This window comes from Mytilus galloprovincialis, chromosome 3, assembly GCF_965363235.1.
Source record: "Mytilus galloprovincialis chromosome 3, xbMytGall1.hap1.1, whole genome shotgun sequence".
NCBI lineage: Eukaryota > Metazoa > Mollusca > Bivalvia > Mytilida > Mytilidae > Mytilus > Mytilus galloprovincialis.
Window position 1 is genome coordinate 21,512,950 of NC_134840.1, and position 24,284 is coordinate 21,537,233.

A 24,284-nucleotide genomic window follows, 5' to 3' on the forward strand; every position below is an offset into this window, starting at 1 on the left:
AGCCTATTTATTTGTGATGGTATCTTTTTCCAGATACCAATGTTCAAACGAGCAAATAATTCCCGTTACGTTGATACTTTTTGCTTTGAATAATGAAGAATTTGTTAATTTTGCTAAGTGAATTTACCCAAGATAATATTGTTTAACTCAGTCTATTACAGACAACAATAATAGCCTTGTTCTAAATTTTAATATTGCATTTTTACAAAGGAAGCTGTATACAAGAATTTGCAACAAATAGGACAATTTTTATTCCTTATTATTAATTTTAACAATTTTGGGACGATGGTGTTCCTTAAGCACCTTTTACTGTGTTTATATTACACAACTTGTTTGCTATGTCGGTGTCTCCAGCCGCGTTTTAAATTTCGATGAAAGTTATTTCATATAACTGGAAAATGATTACGTCAGGGATTGCGTTATCACAAATTGATTAAAAAAATTACCGAATTATTTGATGGATAAAAAGATTTGGTTAAGAAGTTCGCTTGTACATATTCTTCTACATGTTGATTACTTTTTTTAATTGTTATTTCTGAAAGACAAAAATATAAGGTCATATTGGTGTGATTTATTTCCGTTTTCCTTTTGTTTTCCATGCGGAGTATCAAAATAAGCAGATGTCGCAAAATTGCTTCTTACAAGACAACTATTCGCCATTTAAGAAAGAACAACGAACAACTATCACTGTATGTAGTGTAGATCACACCATGGTCTTCACCAATGAGCAAAACTCATGTTGATGGTTACTTATAAAACGTTACTTCAAGCAAAAAGTGAAACAAACCGAAAAGGTAAATTAGTACTATTGAATGACCTAGTTCTTACGATGATGCTGTTTGTAGACCCAGTAAATTTAGATACGACCAATGCAAACTCATTGGTCTTTTGTGTAATCTCATTTTAAAGTATATCCATTTAACACTGTAGTTAAAACTTAAATTTGTTTGTACAATCATTAATGAAAGATATATACTAGTAGCGAAATAATTAATCGCTTAAAAGCCGAAGGAAGCACATCAACTTTTAGAGGAAAACAACAAAACAACAGAAACACTTAAGTGCAATAAAAAAACGACAATGTAACACACACAAAAATGCCAGTTATAATCTTATAGCTCGTTTCCTCTAATAGTTGATGTGTTTCCTCGGTTTTAGTTTCAATGAACTTTTAGATTCGTGCTCACGAATTGATACTTGAGTCTGGTAGAAAAAGATCTAATTAAATACTAGATGCAATTGACTCTTTAAACTAGATTGCAATAACTGCGCTTGCTGTTTTATCGAGCGTTATTGTTTTATGGTGTTTGTCTTTTGTGCTTCATACCAATCTACCAAATTTGCAACGGACTTTTACAATTTGTTCTTGTGTTGTTACATCACTTTCAATATAGAGGGATGGTTGGTCGCTCACACACATGTTAAATCCGCCTTTTCTCAGTGTGTTTGACCCAAGTCTGTGATTGAGACTTGAGTGCTTTTCGCTTATCCATATATGTCATATTTGTTAATCGAAAAACTATATTTGTTATTTAATATTAGGTCATCATTTTTTTTTTTTTTTTTTTGCAGCAGTCCACTTTTCGGAACACAATTGAAAAATTTGTATTGTCAGTTTGTATTATAAGGACTCCTCTTTCGACATTGTTATTTACATTCTTTTCAAAACTTGTGTTATATTAAATTGGTTTATATTTTATGCTTTAAGACCAACAATTTAAATTTCTTTATATGGCATTTCACTTAAATGACCCTACATGAACCAGGGGTATGTCAAAGAACGTTTCGTCCTTTTTATAAAAATTTCACCGGAAGATACCAAGACCTTGTTGATACATATTCCGTATCAACTTCACTTATAATATACGATGGTTTTGAAGTATTGATTCTAGGTACTGTCGTTGTTTATCATCTTTATTACGTGTTCTTTTATTTGTCTGTGTAAGTTTACTGTTTATTCTATTTCTAATAATATCCATTTGACGTTAATGTGCAATTGTGCTATTATAATAGTAAATTTTTGTATATATTCTTGTCTTTTGTTTTTGTTTGTGAGCTTCGTGTTTATGCCGTTTTGTTTTTTCTTTGTTTACAGATTTGTTTGTTTTAAAGTGATTAATGTGACACAATGTTGACCGCTGCACCCATATTTTTTTTAACATGTTTACCTAATCATGTCTTTTTATTTTGATCATACATTGTTGTCAATGTTATAAAAATTAAAACGACTGTCATACAAATGAGAAGATTAGCTAGCTATAACACCATTGTATAAGCCATCATTTCTACATGAAGTCAGGTTTATGACAGTTGTTATTTTCCTCGGGGAACGTTTTTTTCTTTTTTGGTTATATCACTTTTTGTGCACAGACAACAGTCATTTGTTTATTATCTTTTTAATCGGTTTGATTAAAATAAGCATAGATAAAGATTTATATATTATCATAGCATTCTTTACTACAATGAAAAAATAAATAAATAAAAAAGAAGAAAATTTGGTTTTGTCTTCTTTACGTTTCAAGTCCTATAGCAACACATTTCTTGTTCCAGTCATGGCTGATAGCACATTCTAACATAAACTTGGCAACGTCACGCCGTGGTATTCTTCCGACAATATCTGGAATACATTGTCCCTCCTCTGCTTTTATTTCTTTTCCTGTAAAAAGTGGGAAATGTATAGTCTGACACAGTTTCATCATTTTACTGAAGAACAAAGTGTTATTCTATTTTAACTAAATTAACTTGCATTACGTTTTCGTCTCCTCTTTCATTAGAACGTATTACATCCAACTTCACAAACACATGAGACACAGCTTAAAAATTTCCTTTAGAATGTTATGTTACAAAAGAGATTAAGTTGTCTTTAAATACTTTAGTAACAACGCATAATTTCTGAATAAAAACAAATAAGCCAAAATTGCCACTTCGTATTTCTTTCAAGTGTAATAATGGAACTATGTTACCAAAGCAAACAAATCAAAAGCTTACCTCAGTATATCTAGGTAGGTTATAAAACAGATGGTTTTTGTCTATAAACATTTCAGATTAGTTTTGTTTGATTAAAAAAATCAACGATTGAACAGTTTGTTTTGCAATTTTCATGGATAACAAATGTAGTCATATGGTGTATAATATAATTACCCGAAATTTGCTAATCTTTTTGTCATAGGAAACCAAAACGCCCTTTTACAATGTTTTCCATGAATTTAAAATGAAAAAAAAAATATTCCACAAACATTATTTATCTGTTCTTTCATAAAGTAAACAGGTAATGACATTGTTAGTTTGCAGTTCATAACAGTTCAACAATTATATTGCATTTGAATTTACTGTTTACTGAAATTCAACGAAATGTTTAATAGAGATATACAAAATGTTTCGTATTCCACATTTAAAATGATACTAGCGTCTATGTTTCATGTTTTCATAAGCGAATGTTTAAACAATAGAAACTATTCTAGACACCTACAGTTTCCATATTATCTTTGTATTTTTCTTTACCTGAAGTGGGATCGTTAGTAAGCCCAGGTGGTCTTACAACTGTGTAGTCTATATCCGAACAAGACTCTTTCAAGTAATCTTCCATTTCTGACATACTTTTCAATGTACTTGACAGAAAAATAGGTCTCAAAAAGTATTTTATTATTCTTGGTTCTTCGGGTGTACCTTGAAAATTATAAATAAAATATGAAAAAAGTAATACAAGAATGCTGTGTTTATATGACAAAATTCCAACTTGGCAAGCTTGCATTTAACCATATAATATAATTCAATGACGTTTTGGCATCTGATTTTTGTCACATTATAACGCATAAGTATGATTAACCCACTACTTCATGGTAAATTACTCTTACATCAGTATTGTTGTCTGTAGTCATTCTGTCACTAGTACTATAAAAAGTTTTTGTTTCTTTTTCCTAAATAACGATCTGCCAATCAAGCTCTTTCCAACGGTTTTTTGCAACATGTTCAGCCCCAATATCTGCCACAAGCCAAGAACTTGTAATTCATAGGTTGGCAATATTTGCTGCCAGTCTTATTTGTTTTCCATTCATTGTTTCTAAGCTAGTGTATGGTTTGAGTTTTGCTCATTGTTGAAAGACGTACAATGACCGTAATTGTTTACAACTTTGTCGAATACATAATGATTACTACAAGACAGGGCATACACACACAATGTATATTTCAAAATAATAATATTATAGATAAATAAATCTTCACAACAGTTTGCTACACCTCTACACGTATGTATAGAAAATATGAATTTCAAAATGAACAAGAAGAACAAGCACAAGACATTTAAGAGTATGAGCGAACACTGGTCGACTCAGCGTCCTTAAAGTACAATTTCATAGAGATATATAGACCTTTACTCAAGTTATTGTCTGGAAAACAGAAAATCTTAGTTTATTGTCCTTTTATTCCTGAACAGTTTGGGCCATAACCCCCAAAATCAACCCCAACCTTCCTATTGTAGTATATTGTATAAAAACCAGTATGTAAAATGTAATTTATGTACTATTGTAACAAAATATACTTACTAATTGTTCCCCACGAAGACATACAAATAAGACGTTTTTTGTTTGCCGTTCTCATCGCGTTGACAATTGGTTTTATGCTGTCTAAATAAAATGTGATTGGTGACCATCCTAAAAAACTTGGTCGACATCCCAGACATGATACCACTGCATCTGTGTTTTTAAAAGTTTCCACCAAGTCATCTTCTTTAAGGATGTCCACTTCTTTCACCTTGTAAAACAAAAACAAGTATGTTCAGTATTTATACAATTACTAATCTACTTTTGTGATTCTTCATGTGTCGTAGCATTGTCTGATAACTAGGCACAAACTATATATGGTACATATATATAATGTCCGGGAGGGGGGAAAATATAGAGAAGGTTAACTTTGCTATGCCATTATAAACGAGGGAAATCCCTTCCCATCATTAAGATTGGTCTTTTACACAAATATCCCTATAAAAAAAACAAAAATCTTGAATATCGAACACAGATTTTCATGTTTTCAAATTTCAATTCATTATCCATTTTTCTTTAAAGAAACTAGCAAAAAAAACCTAGCCGCAATACACCTTATCGCTATTTGTCCGCATTTACTGGATATCACACAGGTTCCCGTAAAATTTTGACATCATAAAAAAAATGTCTGACGCCACAATGAAAAAGTGATTTTGTTGACGTCAAAAGTTCAAGCGGCCGGGTCAGCCGGGATTAGCGATAAGGTGTATTAAATAGATAACACATCTACTAGAAGGGCAAAGAGGCATAATAGAATATTTTTGTTTCGCAAAATGAATACCACTGCAGAGAGAGTAATATATTAAAAACAATGTCCTTTTTCATATAGTATCTCGGAGTAACTAATTTCTGATACATGCATTATAATAAAATACAAAAATTCACACTAGCTATCACTGAACCAATCAAAATCAAAGATCCTATTTAATACATTTATTTAAGCTTTATTATATATAGATACATATTCATTAATATGTACATAGATATGAAATATCTGTTGGTATTCACTGACTGTATATTTCAATCTTATCATTTCAAACTAAATATTTGACAAATTATTGAATTGATATTGCCATGGGGCGTAAATGATGAACTCAGATAATGTAGTATGTCCATATAAAAATGCACATTCAAAACAAATCACTACCTAAAACTAGGTAAAATGTCCCAGCATATACCGTCTTCCTTGCTTGTATTCTGCCTCATTTTGTTTGTAAAATTTTACGTGACTCTGAACATGTTATCCAAATGTCATCCCCCTTTCGTATTTCTGAGCCATTCTATTAATGTATTATATTCATCAGGTTGTAGTGACAAAAGCATTTTTGTTTGCTTTACACAAATATATCTGAGAGTTTAACAAATAGAAACCGGCCGGTCATAACATGTGAGGGGGCGGGTTTTTTCCACAACACAAAAATGATTTTTTTTTTTAAAACAACGTTGTGTTTATAAAATCAAGTGAAAAAAACGTGTATTTCATTTGAAAATTGATAAACAAATGAAAACACTATTGCTTTTAAAAAAGACTTGTTCCTGTAGGTTATTGAACAAGCTTAAGTTAAGTGGAAAAAATAATGCTTCAATACATTATTCAAAAATCAAAAGCGTCGTGTATTTAATATTGGTCCCGCACCCGTCGTATACATGCCGACTTATCTTCAGGGCAAATCATTTACTGATCTTTACTGAGTTACATGAAAATTAACAATGACCATTGGCCGCTCAGCTATCTCTTCTGTCAATAATGATACAGATCAAAGGTTCAAATTGATTATTTCAAAGACGCAGTTATATATATAACCTTGTCTATGAGTTATAAAACTTAACTCAGTACTCGGGAGTTCAAATTTTGTGCTCGAATTACTAAACCCAGTATTATGATTGACCAGTTTTTTTAGTTTAAGTATTACGAGAAAGTTTCACGATGTCCGTGTGTCCGAGCATTATAATATTTCGCGAAAAACTATATATATATATATATATATATATATATAAAGAACACTGTAAAACAATATCATTAATAAACATTAAAGGAGTTTGATGTTGGGCTGGGCACAGTCTCCTAGCTAATGCAGAAGGTAGCAAAGATCTGGTAAGGATAAATCGGCAAATTCGTTTAAAGATATTAATACAACTCATCATATAGGACATTATATATAAAAGACCGTTTATGGAAGCTGTCAGTTTTATTGATTTGTATCATATGATGCTATATACGTATAAATTTTAATACAAAATGAACCAGTCTATAAAAGTCTGTATTATTAATAAACCCATTCCAGCTGTTACCTTTTATGTTGTAATAATAATGGGCAATTAAAATTATTCTGAATATACCATGTTATTTTTGTTCAAGGTGACAATCTCTTTCCACTACAAACACATGTTCAATAGCGATGTGACAAACTGCACATAACAAATATATATCCTAAAATAGCCCATATGAACAGGTAAAAATTACTGCTTATCCTTAATTTAAATATAAAAATGCGACCTCTACTCAGTTTGACCTCGCCTGAAACTTTGCTATATACTTAGTATATTCCCATTCATTTAATTTTTATCGTTTCTCAAAATTACACATGTACTTGTACCATTTTACATACCTTTAGTTTGTCGTTCGTAACTGAGCTAAGTCCTTCAGGATTTCTCACCAAAGCAAATATTTCATGCTCATTTTTCAATGCTTCCAACACAAACTGCAATCCAGTTGGACCTGTTGCACCAAGAACGGCAATCTTCATAGTATCTGTCAGTATTGATATACACACGTTTTACTTGTCATCGATTTGATAATGTAAAGGAAGTCGAGTTATCTCTCTTCTTTCAAAAATATATGCTTAATGTGAGATTAGTTATTCCCCTTGGGACTATTGCATATTCGATTTTATGTAGCATATATACATTTACATAACTACAATTATCCTTTCATTCATAATCGTTATTGTTATTCATCATTAACGTTGATAGATATGCAATCCATTGTAATGGGAATATAAAAAAAAATGCGATTAAATCATGAATTGCATTATAATCTGGTATAAGTAAAAAAAACTTTATACTTACACGTTTTGTAACTCAGTAGCGGATCCAGCCACCTTTGATTGCAAAATAAAATGTTTTCACGATAAACCTAAAAATCTACTATTATCGGGAAAATTCTGGATCTGCTGGTAAACATGTATATCTACGTACATGACGTACATATGTATAGCATCTCATACTGAAAGAAAGTTTCTGTTATATGGTTCAAAACAACATAAAAGAGCTACACAAAAAGCTGTACGACAAGCTCACTGGCAATATGTCAACACCATTCTGGACGCAGCTTTGGCGGAAGGTAGTAGTAAATCTTTTTGGCGATACATAAAGTCTAAACGTACTGACAATATAGGTGTAGCTGGAATTTAAAAAAATGGAATTTTACATCAGGACAGCAAATCCAAGGCAAAATTACTCAACGACCAATTTAAGTCGGTCTTCACCAAAGAAAACGCATCAGACCAACTACCACAGATCCATGAATCAAAATACCCAAGTATGAATAACATTAACATCGAAGTAAAGGGAGTAGAAAAACTGCTTAGAAACCTAAACATCAACAAAGCTAGTGGACCAGACGGCATTGCAAACAAAGTACTAAAACTTTGCTCAATTTAACTAGCATCAGTAGTGAGTCAAATATTCCAGCTTAGTTTAGACTCGGGTACTCTAACATCTGACTGGAGAATTGCCAACATCAATCCAATATTTAAAAAGGAGATAGACATACAGCGGAAAATTACCGACCTGTATCACTCACCTGTGTTTGCTGTAAACTCCTCAAACATATAGTCTGCAAGCATATCCTGAAACACCTGGAAGCACACAACATACTCACCTCACTCCAACATGGCTTCCGTAGTGGTCATTCCTGTTAAAGTCAACTTCTTATTACTATGCATGACATCATGAAATCTTTCGATGCCAAGAAGCAAATTGACTTAACCATACTGGACTTTCGTAAGACATTTGACATCGAAAACTCCTACACAAATTAAAGAACTATGGAATCGATGGTAATACAAATGCATGGATTAAATCATTCCTAATGCAAAGACACCAGCGAGTTATTGTGGAAGGAGAATTTTCATCATCTTGTTCCGTCGACTCAGGTGTGCCCCAAGGAATTGTCCTCGGTCCCCTTCTTTTTCTATGTCATATTAATTACTTGCCGCTCTGTGTAAAATCACAAGTACGTCTGTTTGCTGACTACTGCCTCCTTATAATACCATCGAGACACCACATGACAACTCCAAATACAGAAAGATCTAGACTCATTAGACAACTGGGCAAAGGACTGGGGTACGCGTTTTAATGCCAGTAAATGCTATGTCATGTCAATTCAACGTATCAGGACCCCACTCAAATACAGCTATACCCTTAGTAATCACGTTTTAGAGCAAGACAGTGAAAATCCATACCTAGGTGTAATCATTAGCGATACTTTGAAATGGTCATCTCATATTAACAAATTCGGCAACAAAGCTAATTCTACACCGCGATTCATCAGAAGGAATCTTAAACACTGCAACAAACATTTTTAGGAAACCGCCTACATATCGCTTGTTCGCTCAGTATTAGTTTAAACAATATTTATTCAGATAAATCAACATTAAACGATAATATACATTGAAATAATATAAAGGATTCAGAAACAAGCAATTTGCTTTTACAAATCTGTCTCCTTTGCAATACACTTATTGAACAATACATAAATATTAATACTGGCATGCTCTGTAATAAATATATGAATATGAAAAAGGTGAAAAAAGAAGAAAAAAAATAATGAGAAAAATAAAATAAAAATTATAATAAATAAACATGAATTACTGTAATGTATACAGTGTGAAATGCTTGGGTTCCTATTGGGTGATGAAGCATTAACATCAAGGGTTAAAACGTTTACTTTTAATAATATATTTTTGCACCAAACTAAATAAAACACTATTTTGCTCATCTGAGAGTACCGTTGATCCAAAAAGCAAAGTGTTTGTGTTTATTTGGACAGGAAGAACTGAAATAGAATCTAATAGTTCATGTCTTAAATTAGTGTATATAGGACAAGATAACAGGAAGTGAGTATTTGTTTCTACATCACCACAACGACAATTTGGAGAGTCTACTAAATTACGAACGAAAAGGTGAGAATTCAATGAACTTAAATCCATTCTTAAGCGAGCATGAAGAATTTGACCAAGACGATGTATTAGATTACTCAGGCACTGTATGGGACCCACATCTACAAAAATACATAAACCGCATAGAGAACATACAAAGACGAGCAGCTAGATTCGTTTTTAAAGACTATAGACGTACGAGTAGTGTCACCTCCATGATGAAGGACCTTGGATGGAAACCTATTGTGGAAAGAAGACGCGAACAACGACTGGTACTACTGTACAAAATAGTGAACGACCTGGTAGCCATCCCCACTGAACATCACATAGAATTTAATACTAGACCATCCAGAACTTCAAACGTTAAACAAATAAAACTCTTATCAGCAAATACTGACATATATAAACATTCATTTTTTTCCACAAACTATCATCGACTGGAACTTACTACCAAATACTGCCTGAACTGTAAAACTGTTGAAAGTCTTAAGGCAGTTATATCGCGCGACTAGATACATCAGTGGCGCACACACACACTTCCTGAATAAGTTTTACTCAGTATTTTGAGTTCATTTCCAGTACTATAACGATACAGATACAGATACAGACACGTAGCTGACTTGTTCACATGAGTTATTTAAACTGGTTTCCTAATAATAAAAAAAAGGGAACCCTCAGTCGATAAATCTCCAATATTCCCCCTCAGAACTAAAAGTCGTAAAACTGAAACACTATCTGCGTAGAACATGACGCTCTGGCCAAATCAATATAAAAAAGAAGATGTGGTATGATTGCCAATGAGACAACTATCCACAAAAGACCAAAATGACACAGACATTAACAACTATAGGTCACCGTACGGCCTTCAACATTGAGCAAAGCCCATACTGCATAGTGAGCTATAAAAGGCCCCGATAAGACAATGTAAAACAATTCAAACGAGAAAACTAACGGCCTTATTTATGTAAAAAAAATGAACGAAAAACAAATATGTAACACATAAACAAACGACAACCACTGAATTACAGGCTCCTGACTTGGGACAGGCACATACATAAATAATGTGGCGGGGTTAAACATGTTAGCGGGATCCCAACCCTCCCCCTAACCTGGGACAGTGGTATAACAGTACAACATAAGAACGAACTATAAAAATCAGTTGAAAAACACATTCATCTTTCAAAACACAATTTACTGTGTTTGGGGTTTTTTTTTTTTTGTTGCCGTAACTTCATTGGAAATGAAAACAAATACTTGTAAGTTGAGACAAAGCTTGTTTTCAAATCAAATTGTTTTCGCGGCAAGTGTCTTGCAAGAGACAAATTCTGTTCACCCTCTGATGTCGCGACCTCCTCTTTTTATGGACTCTATATATAATGATTTCTCATGTATTTTAATTTTTTCGTGTTGATTGTCCATTGTTTGTTGCTACAATGTGTCATGTCTGTTCCTGGTTTTGTCTTTTGTTCATTAAGCCCAAGTCCCACTAGACCACGATCGCACCACGCTCACGGCGATCTAAAACAAAATTAGATCGTGGTGAGGTCGCGGTATGAGCGGCATAAAAACGTTAATTTTCGTTGCTTTCACGATGCTACTACGTCCTAATTACGCTTCTACAACGATCCCGCTACGACTAAACCACGTTCAAACCGCGCTTATTCTGCGATCTCACTACGCTTATAAAGATCTTTCTACGCTCTTCACGTTCTCATTACGACCATACCACGAGTTATCCGATTGCAACACGATCTTACTGCGATTATAGCACGTTCTTACCACGATTATACTATGTCCATACCGCGATCTTACTACGTTCTCAGCAATACCGTCAATATCGTGTTTCATATCAATATAGTTCCATTCCTTCTATTTCTGATTAAAACGGAGATTTCTCGGAAACAATACAGTCATGCAACCGAAATCTACTAGAACACATGGGGGTGGTGGTAGGGGTTGATGTAGAGGCAGAGGGAGCAAAGTATGAACGCCATACTAAACTCAAAATAGTACACAAGAAACTAAAATTAAAAATAATACAAGACTAACAAAGGCTCCTGACTTGGGACAGACGCAAAAATAGTGGGGTTAAACATGTTTGTGAGATCTCAACCCTCCCCCTATACCTCTAGCCAATGAAGAAAAGTAAACGCATTACAATACGCACATTAAAATTCAGTTCAAGAGAAGTCCGAGTCTGATGTCAGAAGTCAGAAGATGTGACTAAAGAAAATAATCAAAATGACAATAATACATAAATAACAACAAACTACTAGCAGTCAACTGACATGCCAGCTCCAGACCTAATTAAACTGATTTCTATACACATAAGTAGTATAATACTTGTCATCAAGAGATGTCGGAACGACCAATCAAACCTAAATTACAACCTATTGCTGGTCCATAAAGCTCAAATGACGATAATTTAGTGAACGATAGCAGAGATGACACAGATGTGTCAATATATATAGGAAGATGTGGTATGAGTGCAAATGAGACAACTCTCCATCAACGTAAAAATCTATAAAAGTAAACCATTATAGACCAAGGTACGGCCTTCAATACGGAGCCTTGGCTCACACCGAACAGCACGCTATAAAGGGCCCAAAAAAATACTAATGTTAAACCATTTAAACGGGAAAAACCAACGGTCTAATCTATATAAAAACGAGAAGCATGGTTGAGCTGTTAGAGTAAATGGATAAATACATTCAGACAAACAAAATCTAGGGAGTTTTTTATATATTTTATGTGAAAATGACAATAAAAATGATGATCGTAGTGTGAACGTAGTAAGGTTGTGAGAAGAGCGTGATGAAGACGGCAAGGGCGTGCTAGAATCGTACTATGGTCGTGAACAGCGTGGTAAAGTCGTAGTGGAAGCGTAGTTGGGTCGCGGTGAGAACGTGATGGTCGTAGTAAGGTCGTGATAACGTCGCTGTGAGATCGTAGCGCAATCTCTCCGAATAGAATCATGCTTTCGCTACGCTCTCGCTACGATTGTACAACGACCTTTGCGATCTTACTACGATCTTAGTGCGCTCTCACTACGTTTCTACTACGACCTTATTTCGCCACGACCGCACCACGATTGTTTTGAACATGTTCAAAGTTGGTCACGCTCTTCACGATCCTGAAGACCTCACCACGACCGTGGTACGACCTTACTGCGACCTACACGATCGTACCACGATCATCAAAATTTGCATTTTTTTTCACAGATCGTAGTGCGATCGTGACCTAGTGGGACTGGGGTATTAGATGCCCTTCTTTATGACTAATGTAATAGTGTTGAATTTCATTTGTAAATATTATTTCTTGTTTCAAACGCGATTTTATTATATGTATAGACCGTTTATTATATTTTGAAAAGTACTTTGAATTGTAAAGATATTTATAATACGTATAGACATAAGACTGAAGAGATAACTGTATTGTGTTTTGTTTTGAGATTAGAATATTTTCGATATATAAAAAAAAATAAAACAAAACTTGTGTTTCAGAGCAGCTGACAGACCGACCCCTCGCTGAAAATATTTTGCCTCACCTTAAAAAGAGGCAAGTTACGGTCCCGTTACGGTCCCGTTTAGAGTCTCTTGTTTAGTACGTTAGTCGTTGGGAATCTATAAACGATGCATTGCAAGTACAGCAATTTATAAAGGCTTATGTACAACATAAGAACGATTATCGGAATTCCAATGGGGACTAACTGTGCACCACTTATTGCGGATCTGTTTTTGTATTGCTATGAGTTACAATTTATGAAAAAAGTAAGCAAACACCCATCAAAACAACATCTGATAAACAAATTTAATAATACTTTTAGATATTTGGATGATATTTTGGCTCTCAATAATGACGACTTCAGTATGTATATTAAAGAAATTTATCCTGATGAACTTACTTTAAATAAAGCTAATACTAACAATGACCACTGCCCTTTCCTCGATCTTGATATCTATATCACTAACGGAAAGCTGAATACTAAAATTTATGATAAAAGAGATGATTTTTCATTTCCTATCGTTAATTATCCATTTTTAGATGGTGACGTTCCCTTGTCACCATCTTACGGCGTTTATATATCTCAACTTGTACGATTCGCTCGTGTATGTAACAATGTTTTAGATTTTAACGAGAGAAATTTATGTATTACTGAAAAATTATTACACCAGGGTTTTCGATATCACAAACTAGTCAAAACATTTACTAAATTTTATCATCGGTATAAGGACATCATTCGTAAATATAGCTCAACATGCAGACTTCTTATACGTTCAGGTATTTCACATCCAATATTTTATGGAAATATTCTTTATAAAGCACAAAGGTGTCAGTATTCACCTCAAAAACTAACAAAACCTTTGAATAGACTTATTAAGAAGGGATATAGTTACGATACTGTTGCCAGGTCATTAAAGATTGCATATTTTGGCGTTAATATTGATTCACTTATAGGGTTTTTGCATCGGAACTAAACACATTTATTCAAAAACCAGTTGTTGGCATGACACGGGTTATGTTCTTCTCATATATGTTATGATGGTATGATACTAAACCCCTAACGGGAAGGATTGTGCCTGATGTTCATATGATGAAATCATAATCTTTCAGTCAGTTTAATTGAAGTTTGGAGCTGGCATGTCAGTTAACTGCTAGTAGTCTGTTGTTATTTATGTATTATTGTCATTTTGTTTATTTTCTTTGGTTACATCTTCTGACATCAGACTCGGACTTCTCTTGGATTGAATTTTAATGAGCGTATTGTTATGCGTTTACTTTTCTACATTGGCTAGAGGTATAGGGGGAGGGTTGAGATCTCACAAACATGTTTAACCCCGCCGCATTTTTGCGCCTGTCCCAAGTCAGGAGCCTCTGGCCTTTGTTAGTCTTGTATTATTTTAATTTTAGTTTCTTGTGTACAATTTGGAAATTAGTATGGCGTTCATTATCACTGAATTAGTATATAATTGTTTATGGGCCAGCTGAAGGACGCCTCCGGGTGCGGGAATTTCTCGCTACATTGAAGACCTGTTAGTGGCCTTCTGCTGTTGTTTTTTCTATGGTCGGGTTGTTGTCTCTTTGGCACATTCCCCATTTCCATTCTCAATTTTATTATGTGTATGTCGTCTTCGTTGTCGATTAGTCGATCTCAGCACGTGATTAAATTATCTCAGTCAATTTCACGACTGCAAAAATAAGCTTTAATAGCAATCTGAAGTTACATGTCATTGTCTTTAAAAACAATATGTAATGCCAATACTTTGATAGCAATATCATTCAAAATGAAATTGTGTATTCATTGTATAGGTTCGCGAGATATCTTCCTGAAATTTACACTCCCATCAAACCAAGTATTGTAAATAGGTGCTTATATCTAGGATTAGAATATTCGATCATTATAGTCAATCATGAACCTTTTTTAGAAAATTTAATCCATTATTATTTAGTTATATATTATCATTACAACTTGAATAAACCGATACATCTGCAATTCGGAATAAATTTCTCAAATGAGACAACAAAATTAAATGAAAAGAAATTTAATTATGACCTATAGTTTATGGCAATCCTTAAAACGCACCACATATGTTACTAGAATGTAATTTAAAAACTAAATATCTGAAAAAAATTGTAAAAATTTGATGTGTAATTAATCAAAGCTGTCGAAATAAAGTCGTAACACTTACATTATAGCGGATCTCCGCCATCACCGAGACCGCTTATCATGTGACGGTTGCAACAAAATCGAGATCCCAGTGCTGTAACTAGCCTTGCAATTGAAGTTGTATTGAGTTACAGTATACATATGTCTTTAGTTACAACACTTTACGCCAAATTGACTTAGTTCAACATATCGCTTAATATGTTTTCTGGTTTCAAATATACCAACCCATATTGTTATACTTCAATATTGAATATGGGATACAAAAACCTTCCAAATAGATAAAACTCATGGAGTCTTTTTTTTTTTTTCTAAAAAGGGTATTCCGTCTCGTCTTTTGTCGTATGACGGGTTGCAAATTATATGTAAAATGATTGAACAATGTAATCTCTCATAGAAACTAGTTCTTTTAAGTTTCGCTACTTCTACTGTAGCATTTCATAAAAAAAAACCTTCAATATTGTACACATCTACATGTATTTGAATGTTAATACATTGCACAGTCGGTCAATCTTATAAATAACGAAATTTATTTTCTTGAGGCTATATTTCCATATATAAATACAAGTGGCACTCGTACGAAACACCACTTAAACTTATGCTGTTTTTTTTTCAAATCTAGTTTAAGTTTTAAAAAGCTTTTGTTTTTAAAAGATACAAGAATCCTTGAAAGATATATTATATAACACCGATATTTGAAACCTGGTGAAATCCGCAATTTGTACTCATCCGTTCGTTTACGTTTTGTTATTTATATAAATATATTGCATCCCTTCCTTAAACAAAAGTAAGTAATTAATTGTAACATTCTTGCAGAATTTGTATGCACCTTCATGCATTTCAATCGCTTATTAGAGTAAAAATAAGCCAGAGAACTAATTTAACGTTAAAATAGGCCATATTATTACTTTGCGTAGAAAAAATGTTCCTGTCGGTGTCATATGAAATAGTCACCCGTTTTCTGGTACCTATGTTTACTTTATTTCTTTGTGTGTATTGTGTATCGTGTATTTTATACCAAAACGTGCATGTTTTATAATGATCATTGTATTATGATGTTTAAATATCTTGCATGAAAAGGGTCTATGATTGGTAAAATAAAATATAATGTCTGAGTGTCTAATGTACAACTCGATGATCTCGTTCTATATATTTATGTATTGTGCATATACATGTATGTCATATATGGTACTGAACCGGTAGCTATTGTGTTATAAAATTCCCAACTAACAGTCTATTAATAATTAACATTTTATCAGTTTATACTTTACCACCGTAAGACAATAAGATGTGCATGATGTATATATAAATATATTTATTTTAGTTTAAATATATTTATTTATAGTGGAGTTGGAAACAAGTTATTGCAACTTTATATAGTAATCGGGCTATTCGCACTGCGGGTGTGGGTGTTGCTTTTTTTCGAAATCTAAAAAGATGTCTTTTACGTGCAAGAGATGACTCTCTCTTAACACGGGCTAGACATTTATCGTCACCTTCCGACGGACTATCGTCGTTTCTCAGGCACATACTCGCAAATGGTGTCAAGAAACAACCGAACATTCAGTCCCTGGAATTTTCTCCGCGAAACGGAGATCGAACCAGGAACCTTTGTGATGGAAGTCCGATGCACTAACCACTACACCACGGCTCTCCTATGTATTTACTTTTGTCATATGTATACTAGTATATTTCTCTGCTTTTGATAAACAAGTACTCAAAGTAAAAAGAGTTTGTATCTTTTAAATCCGAGTCATAATGAAATACTTCGAGAATAGACATTTATGTAAAAGATGGGCGAAAGATACCAAAGTGACAGTCTAACTCATAGATCGAAAATAAACTGACAACGTCACGACTAAAAACAGAAAAAGACAAACTGACAAATACATGTAAAAGTACACAAGACAAAACATAGAAAACTAAAGACTATGCAAAACGAACCCCACCAAAAACTGGGGATGGTCTCATGTGCTCCGGAAGGGTAAGCAAACCCTGCTCCACATGTGGCAACCATCGTGTTGCTGTAAGTTTTCCAATACCTGACAACTTCTTCGCTTTAAAAAAAAATCGCTTATAGCTAGTACTGTGCATCTGACGAGACTACCCGTTTTAATTTTTTGGGGTTTTTTTTAGTAATCCACTCCTTTCCTCGGGCTCCTTTCAAGATCCAAAGGTTATAAATGCATAAAAGAAGGAACAACTTACTTTGTGTGATAAATTAATTTCCTATTTGTTCTAAGAAGGTGGGGAATACCTTTTTATGTTAACCTGTTTTGGCCTTTTTCAAGGTGTTGATATCTGAGATAAATTAAAACGGTTCACTGTTTTCAACCCACTTTGTTAACTGTTATTAGCATTTTTGCATTTGTTGTTAACTGTTGTTGCCCAAATCGAGGTGTTGTTAACATGTTAACGGACCTCCTATTGCCCCCTCCTTCTAAGGAAAAATGAAGACAAGGGGGAGATAAGAAAACGATTTGAAACCAACAAATGAACAGATTCCAATAAAATATGAAAAAGTAAAAAAAAAATAATTAAAAAGTAAAATCTGATAAAATTGAGAAAGGAAACGGGGAATGTGTCAAAGCGATCTGTTGACAGGAAAATTATCTGTACATCGACCCTAATGAACCGCAGTATCGAATTTATACAGTCACATTAGAATGAATGATTGCTATACAAAGTTTATAAAACATTAATAATTTATGTAAAGTTTAAACAAAGTGTGGATAAAAGTAAAAACGAGGGATGGTACTACTACACATTAAAAATGTAACATTTTGAATGGTTCATGATAACTTAACACCGGAAGTACACTGATGTTAGACTATTTTATTGTAGATGTCCTCCATGACAGACGACTTGGACTGGCAGATAAATAAAACCCTGCCAGAATGCATGTTGTATATGTTGGAACATGAAATAATGTGTGACATTTCCTTTCGAGTTGGTCCAGAACGCAGAATACTGAAAGCTCATAAATATATGCTTTGTAGCCGAAGTCCTGTGTTCTATATCATGACGCAAGGTTCCTTGCCGGAAACAGGCGAAATAGACGTTCCGGATGTTGACACAGAAACTTTCCGTGTCCTATTGGAGTAAGTTCTATTCAAACCTGCAATAAAAAAAAAAAGAATGCGTTTGAAGGAGAGTATTATTTATTAGTCTGTATGTTCTTGAATCTTTTTTTTATGTAACAGATTATTGAAATTCGTATAGCGAGACTCTATTATGTAGAACTTTCAAAATTTGATCGGTATCTACACCAGACGATCAATAATTATACTGAATATAAGGTAGTTTTGGATATTATCTGAAAACAATAATGAATATAAAAAATTTACCAGCAGCGACATTGATACATCATTAACTGTGATTTACAAATTATTCATGATTGTTCGTAAATAATTTTAAAACTGCTGAGATCTGCTGAGGGGATATTTGATTTTGAAAGAGGGTTAGGGGAGTTTTCAAAAAAAATGTATCCTGATTTTTGTAAATATATGCCAAAAGGAAAATCACAAATAAAAACTGAACTCCGAGGAAAATTCAAAACGGAAAGTCCGGAATCAAATGGCAAAATTAAAAGCTCTAACACACCAAACGAATTGATAACAACTGTCATATTCCTGACTTGCCGGGTACACGCATTTTCTTATGTAGAAAATGGTGGGTTAAACCTGGTTTTAAAGCTAGCTAAACCTCTAAATGTATAACAGTAACATAAAATTCCATTATATTGACAACGATGTGTGAACAAAACAAACATTGTCAAAACAGTGGTAATCATTCAACATTGTGTTTTAACCTTAATCACTATAAAAACAAACAAATATTGAACAGAGAAGTACAAAAAAGCTTATTGGCAAATACAAAATTTACAATAGCACAATGACGGGATGAAAAAGTACAGAGCCATGTCAATTGTATCAAAGAAACACAACAAGGCATATAGACACAGCACATTAGCAAAAATGAAAGACAAGAATTAAAAAATGATAAAGCAATAACACAATGACGTGTTACATATAAGTACATAGCCACGTCATGTGTTTAAAAGAAACACAAAAATGCATATAGAAAAAGCACATAAGCAAAAATAAAAGACAAGAATACTAAAATTATCATCGAAGAATAACGCTATATATAACGGGATGGATAAGTACAGAGCCACGACAAATGGATATCACCAAATCAGAATAAACATTATTGAGATGATAAACAACATCTGTACGCAAATTTCATAGCTTGTCTCACAGATAAACAGTACGTGCGCATTTGAGTCGCCAGTGTTATGTGAATGAACTCAAATGACTGGATAAGAACTTAGTATTACAGTATGTTTTGTCACTAAGTCTTGTTTATGTGTACATATTGTGTATTGTTGAAACATTTATGTTTTTTTTTTGCATTTTGAATATAAAGATGATGTGGCGTATCAATCTGTTTGATAGTTTTATTCTTTAAATAAGATATCATGATTTTAATTTAACACGATTTTTTGGTACTATTTTTAGACATATTTATAGTGACAGCGTAGCAATACCCAAAGACAAAGTAGGTAAAGTACTGTATGCATCAGAGAAGTATATGCTTCCCAAGCTGAAATGTGCGTGCGAACAGTTGCTACAAAGCCTAGCCACTTCATCTGACGCACCTATTGTACTACAGACGGCTCACTCCTTTAACATGACAGACTTACGACAGGAGAGTTTACAATACATACTACAATCCCCTAAGCAATGCTTGAATTCTGAAGACGCATTGAGTTTGTCAGCTGATTGCATGGGCATGATATTGAGTTCGGATGAATTGATGCTTTCGGAGGCGGCAGTATTCACTTTTCTTTTACAATGGGCTACATATCGTTGTATGACAAACGACCTTGAGATTAGTGACCAGTATATACGAGAGACAATAAGTAGCCTCCTTTACTGCGTGAGATTTCCGTGCATGGAACAAGATTTCTTTACCACAGAAGTATCAACCAAAGATATCTTATCAAAAGACGAATTGTTGTCAATCTATCGATCTTTTAATGGCATTAAAAGCGAAATATTTTCGGAATTAAAAAGGAAGGAACCGGCCGCAAACAGAGTTATACGTTATAGTAACCTTTCGTCAACTGGTTCCTGGATAAGCAATGAACAAGATGCAGTCACACTTACATGTAGCAAACCAGTATTTCTGAAAAGCATTCTCTCCTTTGGAACAAAGGCTGCAACTGCTTGTTTGTCACCTGGTGTTGAAATTCGAGATGGCACAGGGGCGGTTTTGTCGAGTGTTCAGAGAGATATATCCATTGGCTTTTGTGAAACATTTGATATCGATTTTCCTCAACCTGTGCATCTTGACGCGAATGTGATGTACACTGTGATATCGAAAGGTGTTTCTAGGAATGTGTACTATGGAGATACTTGCAAGAACGTTGTCAATGTCAAAGACATGATTTTTACATTTGGAGATTCAATTCAAAGTAAAACGGCTACATCAGCTGTCTTCGGACAAATAGCTGGCTTTACTTTTCATTTGTAGTATCTTCATTGTATTCTATTATTTATTTGTATAACTGCTTAGCTTATTGACAATGCCATATTCTATATCAAAGTTCACAGCACAATCTCAATGTGACAGTTCAACATTTTACAAAATTATTTATTAAATTTCTTTTTGCAAATATCGAAGACAGTGATTGTTACTACAGAATGATCTACATTTTTGTTCTGGCTTATATTTCTTGGTGTAAATATTTATTTTACATACATGACTTATATTATATACATGTACAATGTATATGATTAGACCACTGCTATACTGGTAAAGGGTCCTTTACAACTTTACAGTATCAGTCAGAAGAAACGTGTCAGATTTGTACTTAACATATTTTTTCCAAACATTATTGTGATGACTGCTTTGTGAATTGCCAGATTTAAATCAAAGTTTTATGAGATTATTCAATATAATTAAAATACTGTTGTACGGTGTTATATGGTGATTTTAAACTTCAAGATTTTTTTTTTACAAATGGCCAAAGTATACTATTTAAGGATATTAACATAACCTGCAAATACATATTGTTTTTTTTTTGTATTCCCATTGTGTTGTTATTTAATATTTAATATTTTTATAAATCTTAAACGCATATGTTTAACTGTTTGTTACCATGGGATGTTCTTTGTGTGTATAAAAATTATATAGTTTCATTAATTTCACGCCAATTACGATTGAAGGGAATTTCTCACACACTTCCTTTACATTTCAATACTGTATGTTTACGACCTCATACTATCAAGCTTATTGGTTAGGTGTTGACTAATACGCACGTTTCTCTCCCCCTTCCAAGAAAATTGTAAAATTTTATATTTTATATATCGTTGTGTTGGTTATATAGCAGTGTATATATTATATTATCCAGTAGTATTTAAAAGCATGTGTTGTTTTTGTTGATAATGATTTTTTTGTTTTATTGATTTTCTATTTTAAGTAATATGTTTTTATGTATTCGGATTTTTACATATATTTGTTAATGTTTGACACAATAAAATTTTATTGGATTCTAATTTTCTTGTTGAATCATTTTCACTTTAAACTGATTCGGTGACTTCCTGTAAAATGAATGTGTTTGATGTGTACGGATTGATAATTCATTCTTGGATGCATGCTTTTAGTTGTTAGTGGCTTTGAACTAGCTGTCCGTTAACTGCGAGTACTTCAGATCTGTACCTAGTGTCTTTTTGTTGAGATGTACATGTACCCGGCCACGTCCACTTGTATTTTTGTCCATCTGATGAGTTAAGCCTTTTTCAACTGATCTTTATAGTTCGTTCTTTTGTTGTACTGTTATACCACTGTCCAAGGTTAGGGGTAGTGTTGTGATCGCGCTAACACGTTTAACCCCGCCACATTTATTATGTATGTATATGACTGTCCCAAGTCAGGAGCCTGTAATTCAGTGGTTGTCATTGGTTTATGTGTTATATATTTGTTTTTCGTTCATTTTTCGTACATAAATAAGGCCGTTAGTTTTCTCGTTTGAATTGTTTTACATTGTCATTTCGGGGCCTTTTATAGCTGACTGCGGTATGGGCTTTGCTCATTGTTGAAGGCCGTACGGTGACATATACTAGTAGTTGTTTATTTTTGTGTCATGTTGGTCTCTTGTGGAGAGTTGTCTCGTTGGCAATCATACCACATCTTTTTTTATAAAGCAAGAAAATAGATGCATTTTTTCTTCTGCTTCGAAACACCTATATTGGTAGAAGTAATTAAGTGTATACATGATACCGATTTGAGTGTACTCGCATGTTCATAGAACTATCGTAATAAGATACTCTCGAGACTTAGATATTTAAAAGTTGAATTCATTAAAATTTAAAAAGCTTCAAATTCAAATAGAGCTTCAAGGACAAAGTCTTTCATTTAGAGTTTGTCTGATATCAACATGATAACTTGTCTAACTTAAGTATCAACACGAGAACGTCTTTCATCAATGTACATGAATTTCATATTAACAATAGTTTGTTGATTGTACTTTAACAGACAGCCAGCGTCTCCTATTAGAACATGTAGTTCCTTAAGTTTTTATTCGCTACTAAGTTTTTATTCGCAAATTGAGATGTGGTATGATTGCCGATGAGAGAACTACCTATCAAAGTGGATGTAAGCAATTATGGGCAATCCTACGGCCCTTATCAATAAGAAAAACTCCATACCGTATGGTCAGCTATTAAAGGTCCGACAAAACAAATATGACAAACATGAACCAACGACAACCACTGAACTACAGGCTCAAACCTTGGGAAAGGCTCGCAAAGAACATGTTTGTGAGAAATCAACCCTCTCTCTTATCTTGGATAGTGGCGTAACAATACAACATAAAAACAAATTATAAAAATCAGTCGAAAAAGGCTTAATTGATCAAATTGATACAAATAGATAAACATCTAACGAAACACTGAGTGGACGGGTACTTGTACATCCCGAAAACAAAAAGGTCATAAGACAAAGTACTAATCTGAGAGTATTCGCAGTTACTGACAGCTAGTTCAAAGTCAATAATAACTAATAAAAAAAGTATGTATCTGAGATCAGTATGGTTATAATTTACTGATAACAAAATCAATTAGTTTTACCAATAAAAAGAACATTAAAAGATCCATAGACATCCACTTCATTTGAAATTAGGGGGATAGTTGTCTTATTTGCAATCATAACACATCACCTTATTTTAAATTTATAAAGAAGAGCGAAAATAAATTTGTATTACATGATCTTTTACTTCCGTTCCGTTATATATAGAGGATGTCGTCCTCGAAATTGACGACTGTATTGATCTTCCCTATCATTATTCCTTGGAACTTGAACAAAAGATATCACATATACAAATACAAGAATGAAGCCAATAAGACAACTAACCACCAGAGACCAAAAGAATGAATGTAAGCAGCTATAGGTCACCTTCAACTATGAATTAAACCCATAAAACTGTAATAGTCGGAGCTGGCAAAAAAGCAACTGTCTTATAGTTAATAAAGCAATAAACGAAAAATATATATGACAGACATCATCAGACGAATACCCATTACAGACTCTTGGCTATAAACAAGCACATACAGAATGTGGCGGGGTTAAATATTGGTAAGAGATCGGGAGATTGATCTCACAGCATACTATTAGAACAAACTTTAAAATCAATGAATTGACTTGTGAGGGCGGTTTGGAAAATAGAAAAGAAAAAGTACCAATCTTACGGTACTTGCAGTTACTGATAACTAATTCAACGTCAATTTATGAGTAGACCTGACCATGTTTCCCAAACGTAAATATCAATAAGTACATTTCTGATCTTCTCTACCGAAATAGCATTATTGTGATAAAAAAGGGGGACCGAATTAGATATAATTGTTAAAATCTGAT

General features: G+C 33.5%; 2 protein-coding genes across 2 annotated transcripts; one reads left to right on the forward strand and one right to left on the reverse strand.

The window, feature by feature from the left end:
* Window positions 1–2,380: 2,380 nt before the first annotated feature.
* Window positions 2,381–7,351, reverse strand: LOC143067406 (flavin reductase (NADPH)-like). The gene is made up of 4 exons (XM_076240644.1): window positions 7,148–7,351; window positions 4,542–4,749; window positions 3,502–3,666; window positions 2,381–2,656 (listed from the first exon to the last, which is right to left on the reverse strand). Exons 1-4 carry the CDS (start codon window positions 7,283–7,285, stop codon window positions 2,511–2,513), a joined length of 657 nt encoding a protein of 218 aa, XP_076096759.1. The 5' UTR covers window positions 7,286–7,351; the 3' UTR covers window positions 2,381–2,510.
* Window positions 7,352–16,072: 8,721 nt separating this feature from the next.
* Window positions 16,073–21,358, forward strand: LOC143067407 (BTB/POZ domain-containing protein 6-like). The gene is made up of 3 exons (XM_076240645.1): window positions 16,073–16,152; window positions 18,210–18,466; window positions 19,886–21,358. Exons 2-3 carry the CDS (start codon window positions 18,210–18,212, stop codon window positions 20,901–20,903), a joined length of 1,275 nt encoding a protein of 424 aa, XP_076096760.1. The 5' UTR covers window positions 16,073–16,152; the 3' UTR covers window positions 20,904–21,358.
* Window positions 21,359–24,284: the final 2,926 nt, after the last annotated feature.